At 40.1% G+C, this 20,649-nt stretch overlaps 1 protein-coding gene across 4 annotated transcripts in view; it reads right to left on the bottom strand.

Annotated features, from left to right (window-relative positions):
• Positions 1-20,429, bottom strand: part of smurf1 (SMAD specific E3 ubiquitin protein ligase 1) — a 147,280-nt gene extending 126,851 nt beyond the window's left edge. For all 4 annotated transcript variants that reach the window (XM_063058935.1, XM_063058937.1, XM_063058938.1 and 1 more), the window contains exon 1: positions 20,213-20,429. In XM_063058935.1, coding sequence (XP_062915005.1) covers positions 20,213-20,267 — 55 coding nt within the window. In that variant the 5' untranslated portion in view covers positions 20,268-20,429. The remainder of the gene's footprint in view (positions 1-20,212) is intronic.
• Between the last annotated feature and the right edge of the window lie 220 nt (positions 20,430-20,649).

Below are 20,649 nucleotides of genomic sequence, written 5' to 3'. Positions count from 1 at the left end.
TGTAACAGTGTAATGCAGCTATCTAAATCTTAGTTTCAAAAAGCTTAAGATAAGGGAAAGCAAGAGCCCAAGAGACTGAAAGTTTAGCTGGGCATAAAGGTTACAAAAGTGAAGGCATGGAGCAATTTGTTTTATTTAGCCTCCAACTTAATGATCCACAACCTACCTATTTAACCATGGTCTAATTACAGGACAATTTACAACTACCAATTAACCTACTAACTAGTATGCCGAAGTGGCGCGACCCACAGTCATAAGCGCGCGCGAATGACAGCACACGTTCGCGGTCAGAAGCGGCGGCTGGGTTCTGGTCCGAGGGGCGACCAAGCGAACTGCTGGGGTGTTGTGGGGGACATTCTGTGGGAATATTGACCAATGGCCTGTATAAGTCCAGAACGATATGCGTACACGGTTCCTTGCAAACTCTGATAGGATGGCAGGGAGGGAGACTGATGGTGACAGTAATAGCACGGAGTTTGAGTGGGAAGAGGTGGGGAGAGGGACTAAGAACAGCAAGGTGAAGGGTCGGAAGAGAAAGAAAGGAGGTGGGTCTAGTGTAGGTGGATCAGGAAGTGAGGGAAGAGAAGTTGAGGAGAAGGGCCCAAGGGCAAAATTGCTAAATGTAGTGGTAAGATTTGAGGGGGAAGGGGGAGTAAAGAAAATCAATCCACTTAAGCTAACAAAAATCAAAGGGCAAGTAGGGGAAGTGAACCATGCGAGAATTTTAGGAGATGGAAACCTGCTGATAGGATGTAAAACCGGAGAGCAGATGGAGAAGGCAATGAAGGTGACTAATGTTGGGAAAGTCAAAGTGTCCAGAGTTGCAAGAGTTGGAGCACACAGGGTCAATGGTTGCAAGGGGGTGATCTCCGGAGTTCCCCTCAGTGTTAATATGAAGGAGCTAGTGGAGAACTTGAGAGTGAGGAATAGTTCAGTGAAGAGTGTGAAAAGAATGACAAGGGGAGCAGAAAAAAGGGAGATTGAAACCATTCTGGTAGAATTTGAGGATAAGGTGCCTCCAAAGGAGTTATATTTTGGATTTCTAAGATACAGTGTAAGAGAATATATATCAAAACCTATGAGGTGTTTCAATTGCCAGGAGTTTGGGCATGCGGCCAAAGTGCGCAAAGGAAAAAGAAGATGTGCAAGGTGTGGTGGGGAACGTGAATATACGGAAAATGTGGAGATGGAGTGAGACTAAAGTGCTGTAATTGTGGAGGTAACCACAGTGTAGCGTACTGGGGATGTGAAGTGTTGAAAAAAGAGGTGGAGGTGCAGCAGATAAGGGTGAAGGAAAAATGCTCTCATGCTGAGGCAGCCAATTTTGGCAGGGCAGAAGAAAATGAATGAGGGAGGATGTAGCAAAGAGCAAGTGGCAGCTAAAGAAAAGCAAGATAAGAAGAATGCATGGATAGAGAAGAAGAAATTGGTGACCCTTATAGCAGGAGTGGTAAACACAACTTATGAGATCAAATCTAAAACTGAAAGGATTCAGATTATCGTGAAAGTTGCAGAGCACCATTTGGATATGACAGGATTAAAATGGGAAGTAAACGATGAACTCAGGGTATAGTCAAGTCAAGAGACAGTATGTGTGGGTTGATATTACTAATAATTTTACTTCTTCAATGGAATGAAAGAAGCCTAATTGCTAATGCACAAGATTTCAGGCAGTTTACAGCTAGTAGGAGAGAAAGGCCGGATATTGTGTGTATCCAGGAGACCTGGTTAAAACCTATTTTGGATTTTGTTTTATATGGTTACGTGGCAGTAAGGCGAGACAGGAGAGGGGGGAGGAGGATGTGCAACTTATGTAAAGCAAGGTGTTCCTTATAGAATATTAGGTATAGGAAGTGAACAAGAGTGTATGGCAGTAAAAGTATGGGCTGAAAGGAAAGAGTTGGTGATTGTGAATTATTATAATCCATGCAAAAGACCTAGAGTTAAACAAGCTTGAGGAGATAGAAGGGCAGAATAGTAGTAACATTGTTTGGTGCGGTGATTTTAATGGACATAATGTATTATGGGGGAGTGACAGAACAGACATCAATGGTCAGGTAATAGAGGAGTTGCTAGATGAGAAGTATTTAGTGTGATGGCAGTAGTACTAGAATTGATGTTAATACACGTAAAGAGTCTGTGCTTGATCTTACATTAGTATCAAACTCCATTGCATCAGTGTGTGATTGGTTAGTGTACCAAGAAGGAACTGTAGGGAGTGATCATTACCCAATCTGGTGCAAGATAAATATGTCTGTCTCATTGGTCACAGAGAAAACAGGTGGGAAATGGATCCTTGAGAAAGCCAATTGGGAGAAATTTCTGGAAAAAAGTGATAGATATCTAAGTCAGGTCAGTGATGGAATGGACATAGAAACACTTGACAGCATATTAAGGTATAATATCAGCTGCATTAGAATCCATTCCTAAGAGTAAAGAAAGAATAAAGAAGAGTAATACCATGGTGGGATGATAATTGTAAGGAAGCACTGAGAAATAGAAATAAGGCATTTAAACTGATTAAAAGAACTCATAACTTTCAACATATATGATTCAGTACAAACAAGCATAGACAGTAGTAAGAAGGACAATAAGATGCTAAAAGGATGCACTGGAGAAAGTACTGTGATTCAATCGGAAACAACTCAAGTAGGAGAGGTGTGGGGGATGATAAAAAGGATGGGAGGGGACAGGAGAGAGTGGAGGTACCCAGTTCTGGTTGATGGAAATGTGACTGCAGTAACAAATAAGGAAAAGGCAGAGTTGTTGGCAAACACTTTTGTTATGGTACATAGTTCCAATAATTTGTCTAAGAGAAGAGGTAGAGAGAGAACAAAAGCTGAAAATATGGAGGCTTTATGTAGGAAAACTAACCTTGATGGTGTGCAAGATGTCCCTTTCAGCATGGGAGAATTAAGAAAGGCACTAGATAAAACAGAAAAGTCTGCACCAGGTAAAGATGAAATATGTTATAGTATGATAAAACACTTGAGTCTGGAGAAACTACTGCTTCTGTATAACAAAGTCTGGGATGAAGGGAGAATACCAGGGAGCTGGAAAGTGGCAATAATTATTCCAATAAAGAAACTTGGAAAAGATGTCAGCAGGCCAGGAAACTACAGGCCAATTGCCTTGACGTCACATGTATGTAAACTTATGGAACGTATGATAAATGAGAGGTTAGTGTACTTCTTGGAAAGTAGAGGTATGGTGGCTACGTATCAAAGCGGGTTCAAGAAAGGAAGGAATACTATGGATCCAGTGTAGTGTCTAGAGGATGAAATAAGAAAAGCTCAAGTAAATAAAGAGACAGTGGTTGCAGTTTTTTTTGATGTTGAGAAAGCTTATGATATGTTATGGAAAGAGGGGATCCTAATCAAGCTACATTTAATGAGAATCGGAGTGGGGGGGGCGATGTTCTAAACAGGAGAACTACTCAGATGAAGATAGGATCAAAGCTATCAAGCCAGTATGTTGTAGAAAACGGAACGCCTCAGGGGAGTGCAGTGGGTCCATCTTTATTCTCCATTTTGATAAATGATATATTCATAAATATTCCAACAGAAGTGGGGAGGTCATTGTTTGCAGATGACAGAGCTTTGTGGATAAGAAGGAGAAATATTGAACATATAGTTACAAAAATGCAAGATGGAATTAATCAAGTTGAAGAGTGGGGGACAAAGTTGGGTGTTAAATTTTCAGTGGAGAAGACAAAAGCCATGTTCGTTACAAGAAAAAAGCTCAGGGGACTTAATTTGAATCTGTATGGAAGTAACCTGGAGAGAGTTGAAAGTTTTCGGTTTTTGGGAGTGCATTTTGACTTAAGATTAACATGGAGAGAACATGTTAGATATGTAGTTACTAAATGTAAAAATGTGATAAATGTCATGAGGTCTTGCTGGATTGGAATGGGGTGCTGATTTTGCATCACTTAAGTATATTTATGTAGCATTAATAAGATCAAGATTAGACTATGGAAGTACTGTATACGGGTCAGCAGCAAAATCTGTGCTAGCAGAACTGGATATCGTGCAAGCTTGGGCTCTAAGGGTGTGCCTGGGAGCAGTTAGAACTTCCCCAGTGTGTGCACTCCAAGTTGAAGCAAATGAAATGCCATTGAGGCTTCAGCGTAAACAGCTGGAGGCCAATTACTGGATTAACCTAAGGGGGTATGGTGATAGCCATCCCACAAAAAGGGTGTTGCAGACATGCTGGGCGAAGGAGAGGACACAAAAAGAAAATTTTGGCTGGACAGGAGAACAAACAGCAAAAGATATGGGTGTATACGATAAAGAGTTTTGTCCAAGTGTGGTGTGGCCTGTCAGACCTTTCTGGGTATTAGAAAATCCCTCTGTAGATTTGGAATTGCTCAAGATTAAACACAGTAATAAGAGGGCTGATATACTCAGTGAATATCATAGTTATAGGAAATGTAAATATAAAGACATACAGATTTTTACGTATGGATCAAAGGATCCAGAAACAGGTGCAACAGGGTCTGCAATTGTTGTGCCAAGTTATCAAGTGGAAATTAGCAAGAGAACACATGATTGCTTGAGTGTATATGCAGTTGAAATGTTTGCCACATTGTTAGCACTAGAATGGAGTGAGCAGGTTGATTGTAATAATATTGTGATATCTAACGATTCTGTATTGGCCCTTGCAAGCATTAAGGTGGGTACAGCTAGAGGTCACCAGCTTTATGAAATCCTGTTTGCAAATTCAAGACTGGCTAGACAAGACAAAAATATCACATTCATGTGGGTTCCAGCAAATTCGGGTATTATGGGAAATGAGACAGCAGGTAAGCTGGCAAAAGCAGCAGTCAAAAAAGGATCTGTAGAGGTCAATATTAAACTATCAGAATCAGAGGGGAAGAGCATAGTGTGGAGAAGGATAAATCAACAGTGGCAGCAGCATTGGGATAGAGCAATAAAAGGAAGACATTTACATTCAATTCGGAACAGTAGATATGGGAAGAAGTAGGGAAGTAAAGCAGAAGGAGCAAGTAATAAGACTGAGAATTGGGCACAGCAACCTTAATGGTACTCTGGCCATCATAAATGAACATCCAACAGGTTTTTGCGATCTCCGGTCTCGGCCTGAAACGTTGACTGTACCTCTTCCTAGAGATGCTGCCTGGCCTGCTGCGTTCACCAGCAACTTTTATGTGTGTTGCTTGAAATTCCAGCATCTGCAGATTTCCTCATTTGCAAAATATAGGAATATGGTTTATTATCACCGACATGTTATGAAATTTGTTTTGCTGCAGCAGTGCAATGCAAAAGATAAGTTACAATAAGAAATTTAAGGAATAAATAAGTAAAATATTGAGGTAGTGTTCATAGTCTGTCGAGAAATCTGATGGCAGAGGGGAAGAAGCTGTTCCTAAAAGCTGAGTGTCTATCTTCTAGCTCATCTACCTCCTCCCTAATGTTAATTGTGAGAAAGGGTATGTTTTGGCAGTGAGGGTTCTTAATAATGCATGCTGCTTTCTTGAGGCATCAACTTTTGAAAATTTCCTCAATGGTGGGGAGGCTACTTCCCATGATGGAACTCTATGAGCTTACAATCCTCTGCAGCTTTTTACCAATCCTGTGCATTGCAGCCTATATACCAGACGGAATGCTATCCACAGTAATCTGCAGAAATTTATTAGTCTTTGGTGACATACCAAACATCTTCAAACTCCTAAAGAAATAATGTCATTGACGTACTTTCTTTATAATTATGTCCATATGTTGGACTCATCAACACCCAGGAACCCATCCTTTCCACTTCTGACCCCTAGCTGAACGCTGGTGCGTGTTCTCCTGACTTCCCCTTCCTGAAGTCCACAATCATCCCCTGGTGTTACTAACAGTAAGTGAAAGGTTGTTGTTGCAACACCACTCAACCAGCTTATTTACCTCACTCCTGTAAGCCTCCTCACCACCATCTGAGATTGTCAACTGTTGTGTCATCAGCAAGTGTTCTAGCCACACAGTCATAAGTGCAGAGAAAGTAAAGCAGCAGCCAAAGTACGCATCCTTGAGGAACACCTGTACTGATTTTGTCAGCAAGATGTTACTTCCAATCTGTTCTGACTGGTCTCCCGATGAGAAGGCAAGGACCAGTTACAGAAGTCCAGTTTTTGAAGGTGTTGATCAGTACTGAGGGGATAATAGTGCTGAACACTTAGCTGCAATCAACAAACATAGGTATTGCTGTTGTTCAGGTAATCCCATGGTCAGGTGGAGAGCCAGTGAGATTGCATTTGCTATAGACCTTTTGCTGTTGTAGGTAAACTGCAGTGGGTACATGTCCTTGCTCAGGCTGGAGTTAATTCAAGCCATAACCAACCTCTCAAAGTACTTCATCACAGTAGATGTGAGTGCTACTGGGTGATAAGTCATTGAGGCAGCTCAGATTTTCCTTGGGCACCAGCATGACTGATGCCTTTTTGAAGAAGATGAAAACCTTTGACTGCAGCAATGAGAGACTGAAGGTTCCGTTGAACACTCCAGCCAGTTGGTTAACACAGATTTTCAGTATCCCGCCAGGTACACGAAGAGAGCCTTCTGTAGGTTGTACCTGGATTTCTTGCAGAGTTCCATATCCACTATGGTCCAGTACACTAATTCAAAACAGTCCTGTAAGCACTCCTCTGCCTCCCTTGACCATTCTATACACATAATAGAGGGAGAATGGGATGAAAAAGAAATCAAAGGATCGTCATGAAAATGGCTAGGAGTTTAGATAGAGGTGGACATTTAGTGTGTACAAAAGTGCAGTGAATTCAGAAGAGACAACAAGTGAAGAACAAAGAAACACAATAGAGAATTCAAAGTAAACCTTTTACCTGATGTGGGATAAGAACATGAAACTCAAAGTAGATGGTATTGAGAACTCTTAAAGAAGGAATGTAAAGAGAATAGAGAATTATGTTTTTAGATTTAGAGCAGGGGTTCCCAACCTTTTTATGCCACTGACCGCTACCATTAACCAAGGGGTCTGTAGACCCCATGGTGGGAACTGCCCTTCTGGATGAAGGATGGAAATAATGTTAAGCAGATCATAAAACTGTGACATAGATCGTATGGACTAAATAATCGATGTACTTAGCGGAGAGACAGACCAAATTAGAAAGGAAGGATCACACAAGGTCATACAGGATACAGTAAAATGCTGATACATTATGCAACTATTTGGAAATCCTAGTATAACATCTGATTCATAGGTGATGAATCCCTGAAATTCAACAGGTCCCCAGATCCAGCACATCCTTTAAACTGAACAGGTTCACTATTAAGACTGCTTAACATTTTTTAAAAAATGAATCACCAGTATTTGGGGTATTACTACTAACAGTATACATTAGTCTGGAAGATCTGCCAGTCTTGTACAAAAGTTGAGGGTGTCTGATTAAGGGAGACAAGATGCTTGAAGAAAAACATACCCGAAGAGCAGACAGGAAAGAACACCATTATTAAACTAGTTACCATAGAAAGATGCTAGATAGAAAGCAAAAAGGTCACCAAGAAAAACATCAGCAAATTGAGACAAAAGGAATAAACACAAGAAATACTGCAACATTGGGCATTAAACTTAAAATCACAATTAAATCCAATCCTGTTCTCAGAGGTAGCTGTTTGCACAAAAACTAAGATGCATGAAGCCAACTTCTGCCTCACTTCAGGTTAAACTGATGCAGTAACAATGGTGCCACTGTGGCCTTTATAGTTCAATACCTGCATATAGAAAGCTATATTACATCTTTTCTTTAAAATTTAGACGGCCAAATAGGCCTGGTAGCAGAAAGAGCAGTATACCAACACTCTTTATGGAATTAATAATGAGCTACAACCTTAAATGTACCAATGAATATCATCACATTGCAATTTAAGATAAGGAGCTTTGAAAATTAATCAGCTTGGATCTTGGTAGATGGCTCAGATTTATACAGAATCAAGTGATCAGGACAAATAACTAATTATTAATTTAACTCCAAGCACGACATGTAACTACAACTATAGAAATTGATTCCACTGCAATCTAAACGTCAGCACAAAAATGATCATGTGCTGATTTAAAGCAGATAAAAAGGTTCCAATTTTAAATTTTCAATTTTACAAAATGAAGCTAGTAATTTTCTGCAACCTTAACCTATTAAGTTTGTCATTGACTGAGGAATACAGAATAGACTAAAAGAGGAGAACTTGAAATATCAAAACAAAAGCTCTAATCAAAATTCAACTCAATTTTACAAGCAATTCGGAACTGAGACCGTAAAACTTAGTATTTTGCTATTTGGAGAAAAGCTGGAAATTTGGATATTTTACAACTTACATGAAATCTCAATTAAGAATACCATTGAGCAGTTCGAATTACTCTCGTTTTTCTGTTTCTATTTCCAATTATAAACTTTGAAATCTATAGAGGAAATAAATAATGGTTTTGGAAATCATGAAATATGGTCAAAAAGCACATTTCTAAAGGGGAAAATGACAACACCTATCAACAATATGCAGGAAAATTAAAGGAACAGGTACACAAATTAGTAAACTCAAAGGAATGGTACTCTCCATTTTCACTGAATTCTAAAATTATCCCATGGAGCTAGTTCTAGCACTTAGTAAAATGGTAGTTGCTCCACACCCCAAACGTATTTACCCACCATCTGCCATATCCCTTAATCCCTTTCCCAACTAAGAAAAATCTCAGTCTTAAAGGTTCAATTGTCATAATATCGACAGGTCCTAGTATTTTCAAAGACGATTTCCCAAAGGAAACACTTGCCATGCAATAATTATACCGGGGATTAGTATAATTATACTTGGAATTGTGCTACTATAATTTTCTCCCTTGAAAATGTAAAGTGCCTTATTCATATTTTATATCAATTCGTTAACACTATCTTTGCGGATCAAGACTCAAATTGTTTCTCTGAATGGAGCAGATTAATAACATAATTGTATCCTTGAAAGGGAGCAGTAACTTTTTAGTCATTCCTGTGATCTAAAACATGATCTTAGGTCTAGAAAGGCAGTATTTATTGTGCATGTAGCACTTCAGTATATTTACACAAGAGCATAATCAGACAACTTGAGCTAAAGAGAAGGCATTAACCAAAAACTCCAATGAATTAAGCTTTAAGGAACATCTTAAAGACTTTGGAAGAAATAGATTTAGGGAAAGGATTCCAAAATTTAGCACCCAGATAGATGAAAATATGTCATATAATAAATACTGTACAGGTATACAAGATGTCAAATTAACAGGAATTTTGAGGATTATAGGGCCAATAGAAACTAGTGAATTAGTGAAAAGCAAAGCTACAGATAGAAAAATAAAAACTACAAATGCTGGAAATATGAAATAAAAACAAAATTCTACAAGAGCTCAATAAGTCAGCAATATCTATAGAGGGAAATAAGAGATAATGTTTCAGGATTGAGGCTCTTCATCAGAACCAGGCCACAGGAAGACTGAACACAAAATAATAATTTAAAAGTTGAGATATTAATAGGAGCAGGAGCCATAGTAGGATTTCCCAAAGTTTATGTGGACCATCTACAGCTGAATGTGGGACATAATCTTTCAAACCAAATAGAGTTCAGTAGTCTAGAAGGGGAAAAGAGGTTGGTTTTGGGCATGGCTCTGTCGAGAAGGGTGACAGAGTCAGAATTGGATGCTGATAACTTACATGTGGAACACAAGTTTATAATGCTAAGCTAAGTTAGCTTAACAAGGTAATTCACCATAATAAGATAAATTATGTTACCAAGGAGAAAAATGCAGATAATAAAGGAGGGCCAGATAATTTTGAGCTGTTTTGGGCTCCATATCTCAGAGTATACCAACATTGGAGAGAGTCCAAAAGAGGTGGTTCACAAGAATGATCCCAGGAATGAAAGGGTTAAAATGAGGACCATTTGACAGCTCTGGTCCTGCACTTGCTGGAGTATAGAGGAATGAGGGGGAGGGAGTTGATCTTATTGAAACCTACCAAATATTGAAAGGCCTAGACAGAATGAACATGAAAGGAGAGTCTAGGGTCAGAGGGCACAGCCTCAGAATATGAGGATTTGAAACACAGATGAGCAGGAATTTCTTTAGCCAGAGGGTAGTGAATCTGTGGAATTCATTCCTCTAGATGGCTGTGGAAACCAAGTTATTCAGTATATTGAAAGAAGAGGTTGATACCTTGATAACAAAGGTTACAGAGAGAAGGCAGGAGAATGGTGTTGAGGAGGAAAATAAACCAGCCATGACTGAATGACAGAGTACTCCATAGGTTAATAACCCAACTCTACTCCAATGTCATATGGGCCAGTTACAGATCTAAAAGCAGAATTAATATTACTGGCATATATCATGAAATGTTGTTCTGTGGCAGCAGTATATTTCAATACATAATAAAAAACTAAATTACAATACATACATAAAAATACTTACCACTTAACATCCTGACCTACTGAATATTTCCAGCATTTTCTGATTTTACCTTAGATTATTTACAAGTTTTTAAAAAGCAATGAAACTGAGGAGTTTGATTGGGATAGAGTTGACAGAGCAGGAAGTAGACAAAATGAGATAAGTGAGATAATAGAGAACATGCGGATATTAGAGAAACACACGTTGTGACCAAGGCAAGAATATCTGAGTAGCTTTGGCTTAAGGAAAGGAGGTTATAGCAAGTACAACCAAGTACAACTTAAATTTTTATGACAAAGCCCCTAACATGCAAACAGACACCAATCATCATCTTTGAACTGTAGAATGATCCTGGGGTACTGAACAGTTCTGGCAATGGCAAGGAAGCTCCAATGCTGTTGGATAACCATTCAGGGCCCCAAACAGTCCTTCCAGGTGAGGCAACACTTCACCTGTGAGTCGACTGGGGTGATATACTGCGTCCGGTGCTCCCGATGTGGCCTTTTATATATTGGCGAGACCCGACGCAGACTGGGAGACCGCTTTGCTGAACATCTACGCTCTGTCCGCCAGAGAAAGCAGGATCTCCCAGTGGCCACACATTTTAATTCCACATCCCATTCCCATTCTGACATGTCTATCCACGGCCTCCTCTACTGTAAAGATGAAGCCACACTCAGGTTGGAGGAACAACACCTTATATTCCGTCTGGGTAGCCTCCAACCTGATGGCATGAACATCGACTTCTCTAACTTCCGCTAAGGCCCCACCTCCCCCTCGTACCCCATCTGTTACTCATTTTTATGCACACATTCTTTCTCTCACTCTCATTTTTCTCCCTCTGTCCCTCTGAATATACCTCTTGCCCATCCTCTGGGTCCCCCCCCTTGTCTTTCTTCCCGGACCTCCTGTCCCATGATCCTCTCGTATCCCCCTTTTGCCTATCACCTGTCCAGCTCTTGGCTCTATCCCTCCCCCTCCTGCCTTATCCTATCATTTTGGATCTCCCCCTCCCCCTCCAACTTTCAAATCCCTTACTCACTCTTCCTTCAGTTAGTCCTGACGAAGGGTCTCAGCCTGAAACGTCAACTGCACCTCTTCCTACAGATGCTGCTTGGCCAGCTGCATTCACCAGCAACTTTGATGTGTGCTGTTGGATATTTTTTTTGGCTTGGTAAGATAAATTGGTGATGTGAGGTGAGGGCCTCCGTCAGTCAGAGATGACCATGGATATTGCATCCTAGCTGTCTAAATATGCAAGCCTGGGCAGTATAATATGGAAAGTAAGTTCCCTCTCCATACATCTCATGAACCCAGAGGAATGGCAGAGACCAACACAGTTTGGTACCAGCAGCATTGCAGGAGTTACCAGTCAGCATTGAAGTCAATGTAGGACCGTCTTAGGGACTCCAGCTCCAGATAGATTGAGGTAAAACTAAAAATAGCTTTATTTTAATCCACCTTGCAGAGCCAAATCATACCAACCACTGTTGGATCCTTCTAGACATTCTACTTTTTCATGACGTAGTATTATACAATCCTATCAATCATAAATGTAACACCCTACACACTGTGTAACAGTTTATTAAATCAGTTAGCAGACAGCATTGACAAAGTTGTTAAAATCAATAATTTTCAAAAATTCGAAGTTTTTCACTGACTAAATTAAGCAAATACTTATGGATAATATTCAGACAGTTATTCAAAGAATGATCTCAAGCAGCAGGTACCAGGAGCAGGCTCCAGAAAATCCATTTTTAATGAGTGGTGTAAGGAGGGTGGGGTACTATACATAGGATTGAGTACAAAAGATACAAAACCAAGGATATTCAAGAACTGAATAGGAATAAGGCCATATAGATGAAAATGAAATGGCAATCCTGTGAAATTACAATACAAGGCTACATATGTTAATCACTAGTTGTCAACGAGAAAATTAAGCACTAAAGGCTGATTTATACTTGTGCGTACGGGCTACGCTGTAGGCTTGATTTATACTTTTGCATAGCCCTATGCCGTAGCGAGCATGCGTAATTGTGTCTGCATCGCTCTCCAATTCACCACCAAAACGCTAGTTGGCGGTAGGGTTTCTACGCCACTGTATTGCGTTTCTTCATGAGAGACATGGACAAGGAAATGAATTTCAAATATTTTTCGATGTCGGCAGGTAGATTTGACAATTTGGTTCATCGTCTCCAACCATTTATTTCGCATCAGTGTATAGACATGGCAGAGAAAAGCAACCGGAAATGCGTAGGAGGAAATGCGATGCTACCAAGCGGACCAATCACAGTTGTTGCAGTCTGCGTCGCTGCAACACATGAATTACATTTTTGGGGAGGTGCACGTCACCCTACGGCATAGGGCACACAGTACCTACGGTGTACATTTGACGCACAAGTATAAATCAGCCTTTACTAGTGAGCCATGACTTCAGCAGAGCTCAGTAGATGAGACTGAAAGACAAGCAAAAATATTCGTAGTGTTTTTTTTAAAATCAAGAGGTGTCATGCACCATTTTGACTTTATGGGTTTCCAACCTCTATCTGTGGTATCAAGAAACAGCTAAACATACATCAGAAACTGCAATAGCTATAGACCCTGACCACTTCATGGCTTTACTGCTGAAGATTGTAGCTTCAGTACCAGCCACAATTCTGCTCGAACTTCTTCCAGAACATCTACAAACTCCCCAAAGCCCACCCATCATCTAAAAGCACAAGGAATGAGGCTTAATGGGATATTCCTAATATCTGTACACAAGTACAACTCCAACAATGTGCATGACTTACACAACATGATCATAGCTTTTAAGACCAAACAATGCACCTTCACAATGTTATCTAACCACCTTTAGCACCATTTTAATTCACAGAACAGTACAGAGGAACAGGAACTTCCGCCTGTGATGTCTGTGCCAAACTTGATGCAAAAATTAAACAAATTCTTTTGGGGAAGCTGCCCCCGGCTTTTTAAAAACATTTTTGCTTCTATTCACAACTCCTGCAACTATGAAGCAGTACTGAACAATCAGCAGCAATAGTTGGATGGTGAGCTAGCAGGTGTCAGAATTTTAATGCCATGGAACTGTTTTGAAGCGATCTCTCCCCATCACACCAACTCAGTGACAAATAGCTTACCAATGACTTTCCAATCCAGTCTACTGTCCATATACGTGTCAACGGTCAACAACTCACCAGATACCTGATGAGATTAAGCTACAACAGTAATCAAGTAAATAAAAATGATTCTTGTTCATTTGGCTCCACAGGCAGGCACTTCATCACTAACAGTATGAAATATAATATAGCTACAATCTCCCTTCAAGGTCACTTTGCTATCTTTCAAAGCCTTTGAGGATGCAATGAAGATTAATAAGGCGAGTACAGTGGATGTTATCTACATGGACTTCAGTGAAGAATCTAACATGGTCCAGAAGATTAAATCACAAGATCCATGGTGAATTGGCATGTTGCATTCAAAATTGGCTTGATCATAGAAGGGTAGCATTGGAGGGGAGTTATTCTGACTAGCGGCCTGTGACCAATGGTATTCCATATGATAATGTAAATATCCTGATTAGTAAGTTTGCAGATGACATGAAAATTGGTGGAGTTGTAGATGGTCAGGCAGGTTGTCAAATGATACAGATAGAGATCAGTTGGAAATTTGAGAACAGAGAAAATGGCAGGACCCTTAGAAGTACAGATATAAAAGAGAAATTTTGAAATGCAGTCTATGGCTCACTGAAAATGGTGACACAATTGGATAGGGGTGTAAATACAATATTTTACCCTTAACAGCATGCTTGTCCTTAATGGTCAGGATATGGAGTATAAAACTTGGAAAGTCATGTTACAAAATGTTGGTTAAGCCACTTTTGGAACATTGCATCCATTTCTGATCATTTCCATGATAGAAAAGATGTGAAAGCTTTGGAGAGAGTGCAGAAAAAGCTCATTAGGATGTTGCCTAGATTGGACAATATTAGCTACAAACCTATTGAACACCTCTTTGGCTGGAGCACAGAAGGCTAAGGAACACCTGGAAAGTAGGCAAAATTATGAGGCATAGATAAGATAGCCAAGATGGTCCGTCACCTTCCCAGGACGGAAATGTCAAATACTCAAGGGTATGAGAAAGTGGAAATGGGGTGGGGGGGGAGGAGTAGACAGAGTACAAATGAGGTTTACCATGAATTACAAACTAAATAGTGCAAAAAAAATAAGGTTGTGTTTATGGACTGTTCATAAATTTTATGGAGGGAAAGATGATGTTTCTTAAATTTTGAGTGGGGGACATTGGTAACCAGCACCTCCTCCCTGATTGATAGTAATAAGAGGGCATGTACCAGATAGTTAGAACCCATAACAATAATGTGGCCTTCTTGAAGTACCACCTAATGAAGATGTTCATAATGGTGGCAAGGATTGTGCTACGTTGGAATTGGCCCAATTTGTAACCCTTAGCAGTCTCTTGTGATTCTGTGCATTTCAGCCTTCATAACAGGCTAGAATACTACTAGTCAGAATGCTCTGCGGTACATTTTTGTATAAATTTGCAGGAGTCTTTGGTGACGTAGTAAATTTCCTCAAACACCTAACAAAGTAGAACCACTGGCATGCCTTTTTCGTGATTGCATATGTTGGGCCAAAAACAGATCCTCTGAGACATTAATACCCCAGGAACTTAAAGCTTAAGGAGGGAGTGAATTCAAAAGAGATGTGCGAGAAAAGTTGTGTTTTTAACAGTGGAAGGTGCCTGGAATGCATTGCCAGGTTTGGTGGTAGAGACAGATACAGCAGAAGTGTTTAACACACTTTTAGATTGGCACATGAATATGTAGAATGGAGGAATATGGTAGATGCCCAATTAGCTCAGCAAAACATCATGTATTCTGTCCTATGTGTTGATCGTGAGCTCAGAATTATCCACCTCAATAGATGTTGTGTTTCATTACCCAAAAGTAAAATCCTGAAATTTTCATCCTGAAACTGACATGAATATCACCATAAACACATGGGTTAAAGAAGAAAGATCTACAATCTCCAACAGGTTCAGGACAATTAGGAAGGGGTCACATTTTGAAAACACACAAAAAATAATTAATGTACAAAATGATAGTCATTACATTTGCAAGCTATTTCTGTCAAAATCTAGAAAACTTAAGAACAGTTCAAAATTATTAACAGTAACATGGGGGGCACAAAATTGAAAGATCCATTTCAAATTAATTAATACTTGAATGGTTTAATTTAACCTTTGCTAAGTAGCTTTTGAAGGGCAATGTATCACACACTTTACTTGGAATACAAGATTTTTCTAACTCAGCCCAAATTATTTTGTTAGTATCATGAAGCTTGATAAAAGATGATAAACAAATATTACAATGTTTGATCTTGTTGAAAGTCAATCCATTTAATTTTCAGTTATTTAAATTAAAATGTGAAATTCTACAGGAAAAATTCTACGTTTGTAAAAATACTGTTGTCATAACACTCAGATTTTTGCCAACCTGAACAGTACACATGAAACAATGTCAAAAACCTTAACAAAATTGTAATATCTCACATAATACATACAATGTTAACTTCTAAATGTTTGGATATGTGACCAAGTTACAAAATAATTCAAGGAACTAAAAAAAAATATTCCAGACAATTTGCACAAGACTTTTGACAAAAGATAATAAGCACAAACAAGGAAGAGTCTATTTTCATAAGTAGCAATCCAGTAACAGGTACAGACTCACTGACCATATTTACTGTACTAGTTAGTCTATAGTCTGTTAGACTGCAAAAAGATGGCGAACTTTGTAATGCTACCAACTATATAAAAAAAATCAGCCACCATAAAACCCCAAGATACAGGAGCAGAATTAGGATACTCAGCCCATTGAGTCTGCTCCTCCATTCCATATTGACTGATTTATTATCTCTCTCAACCCCATTCTCCTGCCTTTTTCCTGTAACCTTTGATGCGCTAATATAGAACCTATTAACCTCCGCTTTAAATATACTCAAATGACTTGAACTCCATAAACATTCATGGCAATAATTTACACGAATTTAACTCCTCCTCATCTCTGTTACAAAAGGGACATCCCTCTATTCTGAGTCTGTGCTCTCTGGTCCGAGATTCTTCCATTGCACAAGACATTCTCTCGACATCCACTAAGCCTTTCAATAAGATCTCCTCTCATTCTTCTAAACTCCAGTGAGTGCAGGCCAAGAGCCATCAAGGCATCCTCAAACATTAACCCCTTAATCCCTGGAATAATTCTTTTGAACCTCTGCTGAACCTTCTCCAATGTCAGCACAGATTTTCTTTGTTAAGGGGCCCAAAACCATTCACAATCCTCCAAGTGTGGTCTACCCAACCCCTTATAATAAAAGGCATCCGTTAGTCTTGCGAGACCATGGATCTGTGCCTGGAAAGTCTTCACTCTCCAGGGCACAGGCCTGGGCAAGGTTGTATGGAAGACCAGCAGATGCCCATGCTGCAAGTCTCCCCTCTCCACCACACCAATGTTGTCCAAGGGAAGGGCATTAGGACCCATACAGCTTGGCACCAGTGTCATCGCAGAGCAATGTGTGATTAAGTGCCTTGCTCAAGGACACAACAAGTTCCCTCAGCTGGGGCTCGAACTCACGACCTTCAGGTCGCTAGTCCAATGCCTTAACCACTTGGCCACGTGCCCACAACACCTTATAAAGCCTCAACAGTCTACGCCTCGATTCTTTCTACCAAAGTGCATGCCTAGACTTCCCTACACCTTCCATCTACCACTTTTTTATCCATTCTCCCAAACTGTCTAAATCCTTCTGCAGAGTCCCTATTTCCTCAACACTACCTGCCCCTGCACCCGAGTATCACCTGCAGACCCGGCCAAAAAGCCATCAACTCCATCCAAGTTATTGATGCAACATAAAAATTCAGTCCCAACACCAACTCCTCTGGAACACAACTAGTCATCAGTTGCCAACCAGAATAGGCCTCTTTATTCCCACTCTTTGCCTTCTGCCAGTCAGCCAATCTTCTATCCATGCCAGTAGCTTTTTTGTAATACTATGGACTCTTGTTAAGCAGCCTCCTATGCAGCACAACATCTAATGACTTTGTCTTTTCTGCTTGATTTTCCCCCTCAATGCATTCCAACAGATTTATCAGGCAAGATTGTGGCCAAACTTCACAACTCCTCCCTTGGAGGGTCAGACACCCTGAGCCTGGACTTATTTCATAATTTACTGGCATAATTTACATATTACTATTTAACTACTTATTATTACTTATTACTGTTTTCTATTACTATTCTATTATTATTTATTATTTCTATGACTATTTACTAATAGTAATATTACTATTACTATTTCTATTACTATTATTTATGGTGCAACTGTAATGAAAACCAATTTCCCCCAGGATCAATGAAGTATGACTATGACTAAGAAAACCATGCTGACTTTGGCCTACTTTATCATCCGCCTCCAAATATCCTGAAACGTCACCCTTAACAATGAAGTCCAATATCTTCTCAACCTCTGAAGTCAGGCTAACTGGCCTTTAATTTCCCTTTCTTCTGCCTTCCTCCCTTCTTAAAGAGAGTGGAGTGACATCTGCAGTTTTCCAGTCCTCTGGAACCATTCCAGAACCTAGGTGATTCTTGAAAGATCACTACTAATGCCTCCACAATCTCTTCAGCTACATCATTTCAGAACCCTTGGATGTAATCAATATGGTCCAGGTACCTATCTACCTTCAGACCTTTTAGCTTCCCAAGTACCTTCTCCTTAGTAGTAGCAACTACACTCACTTCTGCTCCTTGACAATCTTGAATTTCTGCCATACTGTTAGTATTTTCCATAGTGAACAATCATGCAAATTACTTATTCAGTTTGTCCGCCATTTCTTTGTCCCCAATTACTTCGCCAGCATTATTTTCCAATGGTCGGATATTCACTCATGCCTCTTTTACTCTTTAATCCATATATCTGGAAAAAACACTTCTTGTATCCTCTTATTACAAGGTAGCTTCCCTTCGTATTTTATCTTTTCTCTCCTTATGATGTTCTAGTTGCCTTCTGTTGATTATTAAAAGCTTCCCAATCCTCTAACTTCCAACTAATTTTCCTACATTATATGCCCACTCTTTTCCTTTTATTCAGTCTGACTTCCCCTGACAGCTGTAGCTGCTTCACACTCCCTTTAGAATTACTTCATCTTTGGGATGTATCTATACTGCACCTTCCAAATTGGCTCCAGAAACCCCAGCCATTGCTGTTCTGCCCTCATCCCTGATAGTGTCTTCTCTCTCTCTCTCTCATGCCTCTAATTCTCTTTACTACACCCAAATCTGACTTTAGCATCTTCTCAAATTACAGGGTGAATTCTATCACATTATGATCACTGCTTCATTACAATTTCTTTACGTTAAGCTCCCTAATCAAATCTAGGTCAGTACACAACACTGAATCTAGACTTGCCTTTCCCTAGTGGGCTCAACTACAAGCTGCTCTAAAAAGCCATATTGTAAGTATTCTACACATTCCCTCTTGGGATCCAGCACGCACCCAATTTTCCCAATCTACTTGCATATTGAAATCTCCCATGACTATCCTAACATTGCCCTTTTTACATGCCTTTTCTATCTCCTGTTACAATTTACTGTATATCCCACATCCTGTTCAGAAGCCTGTGGATAACTCCCATCGTCTTTTTACCCTTGCAGTTTCTTAACTCTACCCACAAGAATTCTACATCTTTGATCCAATGTCACCTCTTTTGAAGGATTTCATTTAATTTTTTTTTAAACCAACACAGCCATTCCTCCTCCTCTGCCTGTCCTTTCAATACAAGGCGTATCTTTGGATGTTAAGCTCCCAACTATAATCTTCTTTCAGCCATAACTGATACCCAGAACATCATACCTCCTAATCTCTGTGCTGCAAGATCAATTACCTTATTCTGTATACAGCATGTATTCACCTTCAGTCCTGTATTCATCACCCTTTGATTTTACCCTCGTGTTATATTTCAACTAATCCCACTGACTGCACATTTTTCCCATTCATTTGCTTGTCCTTCCTTAGTCTCACTACATAATACATCGAATCGTCCCATCACTCCAGTTCCCATTCCCCTGCTTAATAAGTTTAAACACTCGCCAATGGCTCTAGTAAACACATCCACAAGGATATAGGGACCCCTTAGAACATTTCCACCACGGGAAAACTAATCCATGTAACATCTAATTCAATCACAATGAACTTATTTTCCTGTATCATTAGAATTTGTGCTGCATTCAGCACACACAAACAGAAACAATGAATTTAATTTGACAGCAATGAAATTGCCAAATTTAAAGTTATTTGGTCCGATAGATAGATATTATGCTCCAAGTCTCATTCTCCTGTTAATCATTACACTTGCAAGGTAAAAAATTTCCCCAATCACAATACACTTTGTATGTAATTATGATAATCCTCCAGTGACATGGCCATTGCTCCATCAATGGCTGACTTTGTATCAGGAAACGGGCAGCACGCATGCGCGAGGAGCTCCAATGCTGGGCGGAGGGAGAAGCCGTCGCCAGCCGCCAAGCACCGCCGCCTCGAACCGGGGCGACTAACTGGCACTAAGCAAACAGAAACATGGGGGAGGGGGGTAAAACCGGTTTAGAAATACAGTTCTCTTTCCCGAATTCCATCTTTTGGATCCTACCAACCCACTTTTCGTCAGTGAATTCCCAAAGAATGAAAATTATCTCAGGAATTTTATTCAACTGAACTTCTTTTACCTGTCAGGCGGATTTTAATGCTTGACCCGTTCCGTCGAGCTCCGGGATTCGACATTACTTATAAAAATGCCCCTTTTTCACAGCGGGTTGGTTCTTTTCCGCACGCTATAGTTAAAAATATAAATATATTTCTTTAAGAAAAATAAGGAAGAAAGTCATCTATTAAAGCGGGGTGAACACGTCGGGACTAACAACACTCGCAGCGTTTGCACGAGATACAAATCACGGCTGCTGCAGCGCGCGCCCCCCCGACAAAGAGCCTCTCTGCGCCGTGACATCACGGCCCCGTACGTGCGCGGCCCCGCGGCGGAGCGAGCTTCGTTCATCTCCAGCGGCCACCCGAGTGTTGCTGGGCGGTTTAAAAACCCGAGGTCCTCATGCATTTGGACTGGCGTTCAATGTTTCTAGTGTTTCTTTCTGTAATCCCGCATTATCCT

This window comes from Mobula hypostoma, chromosome 9 (genome assembly GCF_963921235.1).
Source record: "Mobula hypostoma chromosome 9, sMobHyp1.1, whole genome shotgun sequence".
NCBI classification, from domain to species: domain Eukaryota; kingdom Metazoa; phylum Chordata; class Chondrichthyes; order Myliobatiformes; family Myliobatidae; genus Mobula; species Mobula hypostoma.
Note: the sequence above shows the minus strand (reverse complement) of the source record. Positions and strands in the feature narration are given on the sequence as shown.